At 44.8% G+C, this 14,037-nt stretch overlaps 1 protein-coding gene across 1 annotated transcript in view; it reads left to right on the top strand.

Moving 5' to 3' along the window:
* Positions 1-4,501: 4,501 nt before the first annotated feature.
* Positions 4,502-14,037, top strand: part of LOC140186440 (uncharacterized) — a 143,898-nt gene continuing 134,362 nt past the window's right edge. Inside the window, exons 1-2 of the mRNA XM_072240711.1 lie at positions 4,502-4,532; positions 6,373-6,585. Of these exons, the coding sequence (XP_072096812.1) occupies positions 4,517-4,532; positions 6,373-6,585 (229 nt within the window). The 5' untranslated portion in view covers positions 4,502-4,516. The remainder of the gene's footprint in view (positions 4,533-6,372; positions 6,586-14,037) is intronic.

Genomic DNA, 14,037 nt, shown 5'->3' with positions numbered 1-14,037 from the left:
GGAAGTTTCAAAAGGGAGGGAGACAAACGACAGGAAATTATAGGCCAGTTAGCCTGACCTCAGTGATTGGGAAGATATTGGAGTCCATAATTAAGGATGAAGTTTCAGAGTACTTGGAAGCACATGATAAAATAGGCCAAAATCAGCATGGTTTCCTTAAGAGAAAATCTTGCCTGAAAATCCAGAGGAATTCTTTGGGATATAGCAGGCAAGATAGACAAATGAGAGTCAGTGGATACTGTTTACTTGGGTTTTCAGAAGGCCTTTGACAAAGTGCCACTCATGAGGCCACTAAACAAGAGCCCAGGGTATTACAGGAAGGATACTAGCATGGATAGAAGATCGGTTGGCAGGCAGGAAGCAAAGAGTTGGGGGAAAGGAGGCATTTTCTGCTTGGCTGCGTGACTAGTGGGGTTGGTGTCAGGACAACTTCTTTTCACATTATATGTCAATGTTCTGGATGATGGAATTGATGGCTCTGTGGCCAAGTTTGTAGACAATACAAAGATAGGTGGAGGGCAGATAGTGTTGTGGAAGCAAGATAGGCAGATTAGTGGAATAGATAAAGAAGTGGCAGATGGAATACAGTGTAGGGAGGTATATGGTCGTGCACTTTGGTAGAAGGAACAAAGGATTAGACTGTTTTCTAAATGGAGAGCAAATACAGAAATCTGAGCTGTGTAAGACTTGGGAGCCCTCGTGCAGGATTCTCTAAAGGTTAACTTGAAGGTTGAGTCAGTGGTAAGGAAGGCAAGTGCAATGTTAGCATTCGTTTTGAGAGGTCTAGAATATAAAAACAAGGGAGTAATGGTGAGACTTTATGAGGCATTAGTCAGACAGCACAGAGTATTGCGAGCAGTCTTGGGCCCTTTATATAAGAAAAGATGTGCTGGCATAGGAGAGGGTCCAGAGGGGTTTCATAAGAATGATCCCAGGAGTGAAAGGGTTTATGTATGAGCAGCAGTTTGATAGCTCTGGTTGTACTCACTAGAGTTTAGAAGAATGAAGGTGGATCTCACTGAAACCTATTGCATACTGAAAGGCCTAGATAGAGTGGACATGGAGAGGATGTTTCCTATAGTAGGGAGGTATAGTAGGGGGCACAGCCTCAGAATACAAGGTCATCCCTTCAGAACAGAAATGAGGATGGATTTCTTTAGCCAAAGAGTGATGAATTTGTGGAATTCATTGACCCCGATGGCTGAGGAGGGCAAGTCATTGGGTATATTTAAAGCAGACGTTAATTGGTTCTTGATTAGTAAGTGTGACAAAGGTTATGGGGAAAAGGCATGAGAATGGGGTTGAGAGGAATACTACATGAGCCATGCTGGAATAGCAGAGCAGATTCAATGGGCTGAATAGCATAATTCTGCTCCTATGTCCTATGGTCTTATGAGAGGCTGAGCTTGTTTTCCAAAAGAGGCTGAGGGATAGTCCCACAACATTTACAAATATCTAGATGAACACTTGAATCACCAAAACATGGTAGGTTATAGACCAGGAGCTGGAAAATGGGATTGGTATAGATGGGCATTTCATGGCTGCCAGTGACGATGCAGGCAGAGGGTTTGTTTCTGTACTGTACAAGTCTATAACCCTGATTTGCCCCACGGTCTCCTCAGGTCCATTCTATCCATTGTCTGTCAAGGGTGGTATTATTGCCCAAAGATCTGAATTTTTTTTACAGTTGCACAGCAACAAGGGCTATGTGCATGGAAGCATTTCAGTTACTGTGCGGCTGCACACCCACACAGCTTAGAAGGAACAGTAATTGCAAGGACTAAATGCCAGTTGTCTGATAGTTCCTCATCTTCTCTTTGATTATCTCCAGTCCATCCAATCCTAGGCTCTCAATGCCACGTATCTGTTTCCTTCTCAAAAGGCAGGCCTGCCCTGGAAGGTCCATTATTTGATTGTAATTTCCAGTTCTGCGCTGGTCATTGACTCCAGGAAGGGGGCAGTGCACACAATCAATGTCTACATCAACGGTGCTAAGGTCAGAGATTCAATTCCTAGAAGTGAACATCATTAAAAGCCCGTCCTGGTCCAATCACGTTTATGTCAAGGCCAGGAAAACTCACCAATACCTCTACCTCCTCTGGAGGCTAAATAGATTTGACGTGTCCCCATCGATCCCTGTTAATTTTTATCAATACACCACAGGAAAGCATCTTACCTGGAGGCGTAATAGGTTGCTATGGTAACTGCTCTGCCCATGACCACAAGAAACTGCTGTGCGTTGTGGACACAGCTCAACATATCATGGGAACCATTCTGCCCTCCACAGTCTCTATCTATACTCCTTGCTTTCTCAGTAAAGCACCCTCCCACCCTCCCACCCTGGACATCTCCTCTTCTCTCTTCCATGGAGCAAAAGATAGAAAAGTCTGAAAACACTTACTAGTCAGGTCAAGGACAGCTACAAGCCCCTCTGGTATAAAGCTATTAAATAGTTTCCTAGTACAATAAGTTGGACTCTTGATCTCAGATTCTACCTTGATCCGATCTTGCACCTTAATGTTCTCCTGCACTGCACTTTATGTGTTGATGCTACATTTTATTTTGTATTTTTATCATTCTACCTTGTTCTACCTCAATGCTCTGTGTGGTAATTTAATCTGCATGACAAACTTTTCATTGTGTCTTTGTACGTATGACAATAATAAACCAATTTCAATGTTGTCAGTTATTCTGACAAAACTGTTCCTTGTTCTCATCTCACTCAGGTTCTCTGCATCACTTTTATCTTGATATATTTCTGACTAAACTGATATCCTTCCACCTCTTGGGTCTGACTGGAAATTACATCAATGTTGTTTCCAGTTCCCAACTTTAATCACTCTTCACAATTCCCTTTCTTGACTTTCTAACTGCATCTTCGTGCTAGCTGCCCACCAACGTTACCACACTGACGTCCACACCTACCTTGACTATACATCCTAACATCTATTCTCCTGTCCATTCTCTTGCCAAAGCTTTTACTTCAGGAATTCAAATTCCTTCCCTCTCAATGTCAGCACTCTGTGCCTATCCCAATTCCTCTTTCTTTTGCACCCTCACCCTTTCCCTCCTCAATCAGAAGTTGACGGGGGTTCATGCTGTCTCACCTCACCACTCCATGTTGGGCAGGTCATCTGCTCCCATTTCCAACACAATGCCACAAGTCTGTCCCTTTCTTTCATCCCTACCGTCTGGATAGGGCTGTTCCCATGACACCATAGAGACGGGACATCACGTTGCTGTACTCGTCATTGGTCAGACAGGAAAATTGTGTGCCATTCTAGTCAAAATCAGAACCAGAATCAAGTTTATTATCACTGACATAAGTTGTGAAATTTGTTATATTGTGGCAGCAGTACAATGTATTACATTAAAAAAAATACCATCAGTTACAATAAGAAATATTTAAAAATTAATTAAATAGGTGGTACAGAAAGAGTATTCATGAGTTCATGGGCCGTTCAGAAATGTGACGATGGAGGGGAAGAATCTGATCCTAAGGCATTGAGTGCCTGTCTTCAGGCTCCTGGACCTCCTCCTTGAAGGTGGTAATGAGAACAGAGGTATGTCCTGGGCGGTTAGGGTCCTTAATGATGGATGCCACATTCTTAGGGCACTGACTGTTGAAGATGTCTTCTGTGCTGGGGAGGGTTGTCCCCATGTGGAGCTGGCTGAGTTTACAACCCTCTGCAGCTTTTCCTGATCCTGTGCATTGACGACTCCATAACAGATGATGGTGCAACCAGTCAGAAAGCTCTCCTTGCACATCTGTAGAAGATTGCTAGAGTCTTTGGTGACACATCAAGTCTCCACAAACTCCTAATGAAATATTTCTGATCTGCACTATGACTTGCTAAGGGAAAGGTATCATTTATAAAAGATTCATGGGGATGCTGTCAGGACTGGAGGGCTTGAGTTCTAAGGAGAAGACTAATTAGGCTGGGACTTATTTCCTTGGAGTGTAGGAGGCTGAGGGGTAATGAAGGCTTATAATAGCATGAGGGCTGTAGATAAGGTGAGTAGTTGCAGTCATTTTCCTTGATCAAAGATCTAGAGCTAGAGAGAATAGGCTTAAGGTGAAAGGAGGAAGCTTTAAAAAGGACCAAAGGGTGGTGCTGTACAGAAGGGATAGATATATTTATAGTGTTAGAATGACATTTCAACAGGTATGTGGATAAAGAAGCTTTGGAGGGAAGTAGGCCAAATGCAGACAAATGGGACCAGCTCTGAGGGACATCTTAACTAGCATGGCAAGAAGGGCTGAAGGGCCTGTTAGCATGCCGTGTAATTCCATCACTCCATCACTTCCTTAAGAACACTTGCAATCCTCACCTCAGCAAGTTTCATATTTTTGCCATTAAGGAGTTTCTTCTGTATGCTGTTGTGTGAACCTCAGGGACTGGTTTGTACTGAGTGCCCTCGGGTAATTCTCATTCCCCTTGACTACATTTCTGTCTTACAGGAAGACTGCTTCTGAGATTCAGTGTTGGATCAGCGGAACACTGACCAGGAGGACATGGCTGATAATGGAGGTGGGTGTGAATCCTGCCCAGCTACCAAGTCGGAGAGTGAGGAATCCCAGCAGGCGCTTTCGGACTGGTCTCCCTGCTCCTTCCTGCACCGTGTTCGACCAAGCGTCGTGGTGAAGGAGAGTGGGCTGATTGCTCATACCCCTCGCGCACAGAGCTGTCCAGATCAGGCTGACTGACTCGCACTGAGTGCAGCACTGACGTGTATGGGCCCCGCTGGGGTAAACGTTGGCAGAACATCCCACAGGCTGGGCAGGGTAGAGATTTCCACAAAACCCAATAATCCAGCATCCCGGGACTACTGAGTTACTGTACCGGCAAATGTTGGCAAATGTTATTCCTCATTAATATCTGAACCCACTGTAAAATCCTCTTTACACATTACACTTTGGTGTGACACATTTTCCAGTAGATCCAATGAGGACCAAAGGAGTGGGATAGATGCAAGCCTCCTGGATCCCAACTCACCCTAACCCACCAGATCACAATCTCTTGATGTTCGGGATCTCATCCTAGCTCCAGCTGCACACCCATGGCTTGCTCTTAGCCAGGCGTCAAACCCTCAGAATGTGCGAAAGGGTCGGATGCCAGATTATCAGGTTTCCTGGTGTACACCTCAGGATCTGTGCAGTATTTCTGTTGTAAACTATTGGAATTGGGAAGAATGGAGGAGGCAGAGAGGAGAGGAGATATGGAAGAGAGGAGAAAAGAAATTAAGATAGGGGGAATGAAATGGTTTTCAAATCTTTGTCAGAACCTACCTAAACAGAAAAGATTCACTGGGAGGGCTTGAGTCATAATAGTCTAGTTAGTCTGGAACATTTTTTCCTTGGAGTGTAGGAGACAGAGGTGACTTTTTAGTGGCAAATAACATCATGAGGGTTGTAGATAAAGGTAAATAGTTACAGTCATTTTTCCTGGGTCAGGGGATCTAGAGCTAGGAAGAATAGGCTAAAGGTGACAGGAAAAAGATTTAAAAGGGACCGGGGATGGGGGGTGGGGGTGATATAGAAGGGGTAGGTACAATTACAATGTCTAAAAGATGTTTGGACAGGTACGTGGATGGGAAATGTTTAGAGGGAAGTGGACCAAATGCAGGCAGATGGGAGACACCATGGTCAACGTGGACAGGCTTTGATGCTATGTCACTCTATCACTCTACGTCTCAACTGGCCACAATGGGAATGTAGGGACTGAGTGTAGTGTTGCAGTAGTGACCAGATAAATAATGACCTGCACACCAGGAAGGTTAATTGGACTCAGTGTAATGTCTTGCCTGGCCAAACTCTCTCAGCTGTAACGGTGAGACAATCGGCCAGCCGTACTCCATCTCCTCTGACACCCCCAACTGCCTCTATCCCCTCCTCCACCCACTCCCTCTGCTTATCACCCACATGTAGGCCAGGCGAAGGGACTCAACCCAAAATGTCAGCTTGTCCATTCCCTTCCATGGGTGTTGCTCAACTTGTCAAGTTCCTCAAGCTGATTTTCTTGCCCCAGATTCTTCCGCGTGGTTTCTGTGTCAGATTTTTAGGGCAGAATTTAATTCCCCCAAACTCAAACGTGAGAGTCCTACTGTTGGTTAAAAGGGTAGGGGGAGAGGGATTGTCCACAGAGGGATGTTCAGGAGCTGGGGCCATGTGGAGGCAAGGGATGGAAGTTGAGAGGGTGTACACTTCAGTCTGGTCTACAGAACTTTCAGTCATCACTTTATGCCAAGCTGTGCCTACGGCTGCTCAGGTTGGCAGGAGAAACTGACTGGCAGGCACTGAGGTGGGTGACAGACTGAAATTCAAATGCATCAAGGTCCAAGTTAACACCTTGTGAATGCATCCATTTTCAGAGCTTTCAAAATTTGAGCAGGAGGCGCTGGATGCTCACAACGAGTACAGAAGGCTCCACGCGACCCCCCCTCTCACTTACAACAAGGAGATGGTAGGTGATTGCCAGGCCTGGGCTGACCAACTGGCTCCCCGGGGTGAGATGGAGCACAGTGAGACCAAGAACGGAGAAAACATCTGGTACAAGTGGAGCTCTGGAGCGATGGAGTTTACAGGTTGGTGTTGTGCCATGGTGGTAAGTCTGGTGTCAGGAATTTTGTACGGCAGGCAGGAATCAACAACCAAATGGTGTGCCTGTTACACAGAGAGGCTTGTCACTGCCACAGTGCACAAACTATCACTCAGTCCATGTAAACTCACAGTGTCGTACAGTCTAGATCCCTGCTGCCCCAGGAAACAAGGATAGGTAGATTGTCAGAGCTCTGACAGACATATTTGAATCATTGCTGGTCAAGGGTGGGATGCCAGATGACTGGAGGACAGCAAATATTCAAGAAAGCAAGCAGGGATAATAATCGAACCTTCAGTCCTACATCAGTGGTAGGGAACTTAAGGGAAAAAAATCTGAAGGGCAGTGTTGGTCAACACTTGGAAAGGCAGAGATCGATCAGTGATGGTCAGTGGGCTCGTTTAAGGGGTTTCTTCTCTGAATAATTTGAATTTTTTAAGGAGGACATGAGATGCAGCAATAAGGAATGTGCCGTTGATGTGGTCTGTGTGGACTTAAATACGTTTGACAAGATCTCACATCGGTCCAAAAGGTTCAAGCCCAGGAGATCAAGGACAAGGTGAGAATTGGATCAGTAATTGTCTTGGAATTAGAATTGGAAGGCTGTGGTCAGTAATGCATCACCAGGGTTAGTGCTGGCAACCTTACTGCTTATTAAACATTTGGTTAAGAATACATTTAAGAGGGAAATCAGGAGGGCAAAGAGAGGGTGTCAAATGGATCTGGTAGGTAAAGTTAAAGAAAATCCGAGAGATTCTATAGAAATGTTCAGAGTGAAAAGGTGGCTAGAGAGGGACTAGATTTCCTTCGAGATCAGCAGGGCCACCGAGGACTTGAGCTACAAAAGGTGGGTGGAATTTCAAATCAACATTTCTCAGTGTTTACTGAGGAGAAAATCATGATTGCTCAAGAGGAAAGAGAAAAAATCAGATATATTTTAGGGGACATTCATATTACCCTGGAGGAAATATTTGAACTTTTACCACGAATTAAGTTGGGTAACTCTCTAGGCCTGATCACAGACTTGGACTTTGAGTTTCTCCAGGCAGACCTTGTTCGGTGGATTCAAACTTGGCTTGGAGCGAGGAAGTGGTTGAAAGTTTGTTTTTTGAGAATAGAGGCTAGTGCCTAGTGGTGTGCTGCCAGGGGTCACTGCTGTGTCCCTCATTATTCACTATTAATATAAATGACCCGGATGTGAACGTACAAGGTTTGATTGGCAAGTTTGCGGAGGACACAAAATTAGGAAATGTTTTTGATAACAAAGAAGATCTTTGTTATCGTAGATCTCAAGGGGATTTTAATCAGTTAGGTAAGTGGGCTGATGAGTGGCAAATGGATTTCAATACCAATAAATGTGAGGTGATGCATTTTGGAAAGTCAAACCTGAAAAGGACTTGTACTATGAATGCTAGGGCACTAGAGAATGTAATGAAAAGAGGCACCTTGGAGTTTGTTAAAAGCAGTGTGACAAGTAGACAGGGTGGTGAAAAAGGGATTTAACATGGTCGCCTTCGTTAGTCAAGGCACTTGAATGTACTGTAAGAGTTGGGATATTATGTTGTAATTGTATAAGTCATGGGTGAGGTCACTGTGTATAGGTTTGATAAGAAAGATGTTGTCAACCTGGACAGAGGGCAGAAAATATATACAAGGGTACTTCCAGGACTAGAGGGTCTGATTTATAGGGAGAGGTTGACCAAGCTAGGTTTTAACTCCTTAAAATGTAGGTGAATGAGGTGCAACCTTATAAAAGTGTTTAAGATTATGAGAAGCGTTGATAAGCTGGAAGGTGACAGTCTTTTCCCCAGGATAGGAGAGTCCAAAGCTAGGTGACATAGATTTAGGGGGAGAGGGAAAAGATTTAAAAGAGACTTAAGGGTTAACAATTTAGGAAAAGGTGGTGAATATATGGAATGAGCTGCCAGTAGAAGTAGCTGAGGCAGGTAGAATGGTGTCATTTAAGAAGCACTTGGATAGGCAGGCACTGGAGGGATATGGCATGTACCGTACACAAGAAAATGAGACTAGTTGATGAGCACTGTGGTCAGCATGGACTCATTGAGTTGAGGGTGTTTATCTGGGCGGTATTGCTCTATGATTCTATGACTAATAACGTGGGGGGAAATGGAGCTTCCGTAGATAGGAATTTAATGGTTATGGTGGGTGGAGAAACTTCTTTTTTTGTGCTGTGTGACACTATGACACCATGCCTTTCTGAATATACACAAAACGTTATGTGGTAAAGTAACAACGCACTGAATCAACCGTTATCTCACTGAACGGCAGGGGACGGTCTACACTGGATACTCTCTGACGTTATTAGTTATCATTCGGTGTGTGAGAATATCATCTGTGGAACATCACTGTGTGTTGTACTATTTATTCTGTGTGAACTTCCAGTTAAGCTGAAGCATTTTAGTAAGCTTAAGCAATGATTGTAATCAATGATTTTGTCAACATCTTCAATGAGTCAATAGCTGTAGGTTTCAAATAGGAAATCCAAAAACAGAAGCTGTCAGTAAAAGATCCATGGCATGGAAACGTTTCAGATGAAAGATCTTTCAAACTGTAATGTAACCTCAAGTGGGAGAGAGTGTCTGCAGTCTTGTCCTTATCTCCAGCATCTTCACTGAAACAATTATAAGTTGATATCTCTTTCTTACCATTTCTAGTGAAGGGTTTCAGACTGGAAACATCAACTCTTCCTCTCTCCTCAGACACCGCCTGACCTGCTGAGTATTTTCAACAATTTCTGCCTTTATGTTAGTTTGATTGAAGCTGTATTTTGGTTTGTTCATGGAGTTTTTATTTCAGCAATGATGCCTATGTGTGTTGAGGAATTTCTCATGAGCTTTCCATTTCTTCTTTGGCGCTAATGTTTTTCAAACTCTCTTAATCATTGTGCTCCTCATATCTAAGTAATTGGCTTTATTTAAGCTGAAGGTGAATTTCTAACAATGCAAAATAGCCATCCATATCTGAGAATCATTGGTCCTCCCCCATGATACCTTAAACAGTACAATTTAATCATTCTGTAGCCTTGAAATCCATCAGCCCCTGGAAAGGGCATCGGTTGGTCATTGTGCCCTTGACTGATCGTGCTTTGTGAGTGCTGCCAGCAGGTTGAACATTGACAGAACCCCAGAACATCAGATGTGAATGAAATGGCATTTCCTTGGTGTAGAAATGGTGCAGAAGGAACGCAAAGGAAAACCTGTGGACCCAGCTCAGAGGGGGCTGGGAATGGGGCGACGAGGTCTTGAATTATGAGGGAGGTCGGGGGCCGAAGTTGGATGCTGACCAGTGGTGAGACAATGGCTGGGGACCAACAATTAGGGGATAGGGGTAAGTGGGTCAGGAGCCCATTATGATCAGTTACCCAGGAATAGATGTCGGATGTGCAGTGGGCCAGGGATGGTCAGGGCCCAGGAAGGATGTGACTAAAGATTGGATCAGGTAATCAGTCAGTGGTGGGCTTCTCAGCTGGGCAAAGTGGCATGGGAGTGAACGTTATGATCTGAGAAGGAGCAGGGGTTTGAACCATGATGGGGTGTGAGGGAGGAGGAGGGGCGTTAACTGTAGTAACTAGATTAATTAATGCCCAGTTTAAAGGAGAGTTGTGTGTCTCCATGGTCAGATGCACCATTTGTCATTTCACTAGTTGTTGCTGTAAAAAAATCTCTAAAAGGATTACAAAATGCTGGAGGACGTTAGTAGGTCAGGTAGCATCTATGGAGGGAAGAGATCCTCCAGCATTTTGAGTTTGTTGCTCTATATTTCCAGCATCTGCAGAATCTCTTGTGTCATAGAATTGCCTGCACTACTTAATGGTTTTCCTTGCGTAATCCTGAGCCATTTTAGGAGAGGTCTAATTGAGTTCCTCAGCATGTACACACAGGGCGTACTTCTGAGGCACAGCCACTAGGGGCACTCTCTTTCCACATGGCAGCATCAGCCATTCCAGAGGTCAAGCATGGGCTCCCCAGTTTATTAAAGACGCTTGGAGAGACCACCCACAGGAGGGATGTTCGCCGGGAACTTAGAGTGAGCTGTAGGTGGTGGTGAACTCCCCAGTGGAAGAACGCTGCCCAGACTGGTTACCAATGTCATGGTAAAATATCATGTCCTATAAGAATGGTCAAGGTGAGTCCTTGCAGCTTATGAATCCTCTCCCATATCTTCCCTGTGATCTCCATCCCCTTCACTGCTAACACAGTGACTCCCAACCTCACACCCAGGATCGTAGAGCAATACAGCACAGAAACAGACCCTTTGAACCAATTGGTTCATGCCAACCATCGCATCCTTCCTGCTATTTTCAATTGCCTGCATTCAGCCCAAGACCTTCCAATCCCCTTCCCTCCGTGTACTTATCCAAGTGCCTCTTAAATGTTGCAACCACTTCATCTGGCAGCTCCGTCTGGGATCTCAGTGACCTCTGTGTAAATTTACCTCTCAAATCTCTCAAATCTAATTGATAGGCAGGAGCCACAGTGAGGTAGTCACTCCTATGTTGCAGGAGACAGGTAGCTGGGTGACTGTCAGGAGAAGGAAAGAGGATAGGCAGATAGTGCAGAGTACCCCTGTGGCCATTGCACTCAGTAACAAGTATACCACTTTGGATCCTGTTGTGGGGACAACCTACCAGGGGAAAGCCGCAGTGACCGGCTCTCTAATACTGAGTCTGGATCTGTGCCTCAGAAAAGAAGAAAAGGAGTGCACTTGTGAGGGTTATTGAATAGTTAGAGAAACAGACAGGAGATTCCGTGGGCGTGAGGGAGACTCCCAGATGCCAGGGTCAGGGATGTTTCTGTCTGAGTTTATAGCATTCGTAAGGAGGGTGATATGCAGCCTAAAATCTTGGTACATATTGGTACCATTGACATAGGTAGAAAAAGGGATGAGAACCTGAAGAGAGAAATTAGGAAACAAGGTAGGAAGCTGAAAATCAGGGCTCGAAAGGTAGTAATCTCTGAATTGCTGCCTGTGCCATGTGTGGTTAAGAATAGGATGTATGGCAGATGAATGTGTGGCTGAAGAACTTGTGCAGGTGGCAGAGTTTCAAAATCATGGATCCTTGGATCTCTTGTGGGGAAGGTGTGATCTGTACAGCAGGGATGGGTTACATATCAACTCGAGCAGGACCAATATCAAGGTTTGCTAGAGCTGCTGGGGATTGTCTAAACTAGATTGGCAGGGGCATGGGAACCAGAGTGATAGGTCAAAGATGGAGTGGTTGGTGTAAAGACCGTAAGATATAGGAGCAGAATTAGGCCATTTGGCCCATTGAGTCTGTTCTGCTGTCTCATCATGGCTGATGAAATTTTCCTCTTGGCCCCAATCTCCTGCCTTCTCTCCATATCCCTTCGTGCCCCGACCAATCAAGAATCTATCAACCTCCACCTTAAATATACCCAATGACTTGGCCTTCACAGCTGCCTGTGGCAACGCATTCCACAGATTCACTCTCTGGCTAAAGAAATTTCTCCTCACTTCTGTTCTAAATGGAGGTCCCTCTATTCTGACGCTGTGCTTTCTGGTCCTAGACTCACCCACTATAGAGAACATCCTCACCCCTATCCTTGATAGGCCTTTCAACATTCGATAAGTTTCAATAAGATTTCCACCCCCCCCCCCCAATTCTTGTGGAATTCCAGAGAATACAGGCCCAGAGCCATCAAATATTCTTCATATGACAAGCCTTTCAATCCCAGAAACATTTTTGTGAAGCTCCTTTGAACCCTCTGCAATGCCAGCACATCTTTTCTAAGATAAGGGGCCCAAACTGCTCATAATACTCCAAGTGAGGCCATCACCAATGCTTTATAAAGCTTCAACATTGCATCCTTGTTTTTATATTTTAGTCTTCTCAAAATGAATGCTAATATTGCATTTGCCTTCCTCAACACCGAACGTGTAAGGAAGCCTGTAAGGAAGGATAGGCAGTAGATAGGGCATAAATACAGTCAGTTGGATAGGATGAAATGTATTTAACGTGGTAAGTATAAGGAACAAGGGTTTCAAAAGGCGCAGTGACGGAAGTAAAGGAGGTGAACGAGTAGCTTTGCTAATCAGCGATAGCAGAAAGGGAGGGTGTCATGAAGGGATCATAGAACATACAACAGTATAGCACAGTATAGCCCCTTTGACCTACAATATTGTGCGGACCTTTTAATTTACTCCAAGATCAATCTAATTCTTCCATTCTACTTAGCCATCCATTTATCTTTCATCCATGTGCCTATCTCCGAGTCCCTTACGCGTTCCTAGTGTATCTGTCTCTACCACTACCCCTGGCAGTGTGTTTTATGCACCTACCTCTCTCTGTACAGAAAACCTCTAACATCCCCCCTACACTTTCCTCCAAACACTGACAATTTATGCCTACTCGTATTAGCCATTTGCTCACTGGAAGAACGTCTTTGACTGTCCATTCTATCTATGGCCCTTATCATCTTGTACATCTCTCCCAAGTCAACTCTCATCCTCCACTCAAAAGAGAAAAGACCTAGATCACTCAATCTATCTTCATAAGAAATGCCCTCTAATCCAGGCAGCATCCTAGTAACTCTTCACTGCATCCTCTCTAAAGCTTCCACATCCTCCTGATAATGAAGTGACCAGAACTGAACGCAATACTTCAAGTGTGGTCTAACCAAGCTTTTATAGAGCTGCAACACTACCCTCATGGCTCTTGACTCAGTCCCCCAACTAATGAAGGCCAACACTCCATTTGCCCTCTTAACCACCCTAGCAACTTGCACAATAACTCTGAGGGATCTACGCACATGGAGCCCAAGATCCCTCTGCTCCTCCACACTGCTAAGAATCCTGCCATTAACCCTGTAGTCTGCCTTGAAGTTCGACCTTACAGAGTGAATCACTTCACGTGTTTCAGGATTAAGTTCCATCTGCCACTTCGCAGCCCAGATCTACATACTATAACTGTCCCTTTGTAACCTACAACTATCTTCTACACTATACATAACACCACCAACATTCACCACATAACCTCCCTTTCACTTCCTCAGCTACGTTATTTATAAATTCACGAAGAACTGGAGTTCCCAGAACTGATTCCTGTGGTCCATCTCCTATCACCCTCCAGGCAGAATACAGTCCATCTCCTCTCACCCTCCAGGCAGAATACAGTCCATCTCCTCTCACCCTCCAGGCAGAATACGGTCCATCTCCTATCACCCTCCAGGCAGAATACAGTCCATCTCCTCTCACCCTCCAGGCAGAATACAGTCCATCTCCTCTCACCCTCCAGGCAGAATACGGTCCATTTCCTATCACCCTCCAGGCAGAATACAGTCCATCTCCTATCACAACGACCTCCAGGCAGAATACGTTCCATCTCCTATCACCCTCCAGTCAGAATACGGTCCATCTCCTCTCACCCTCCAGGCAGAATACAGTCCATCTCCTCTCA

The sequence above is a fragment of the Mobula birostris genome, chromosome 22, assembly GCF_030028105.1.
Source record: "Mobula birostris isolate sMobBir1 chromosome 22, sMobBir1.hap1, whole genome shotgun sequence".
NCBI lineage: Eukaryota > Metazoa > Chordata > Chondrichthyes > Myliobatiformes > Myliobatidae > Mobula > Mobula birostris.
The sequence above is the reverse complement of the archived record's forward strand: the minus strand, read 5'-3'. Positions and strand labels throughout refer to the sequence as shown.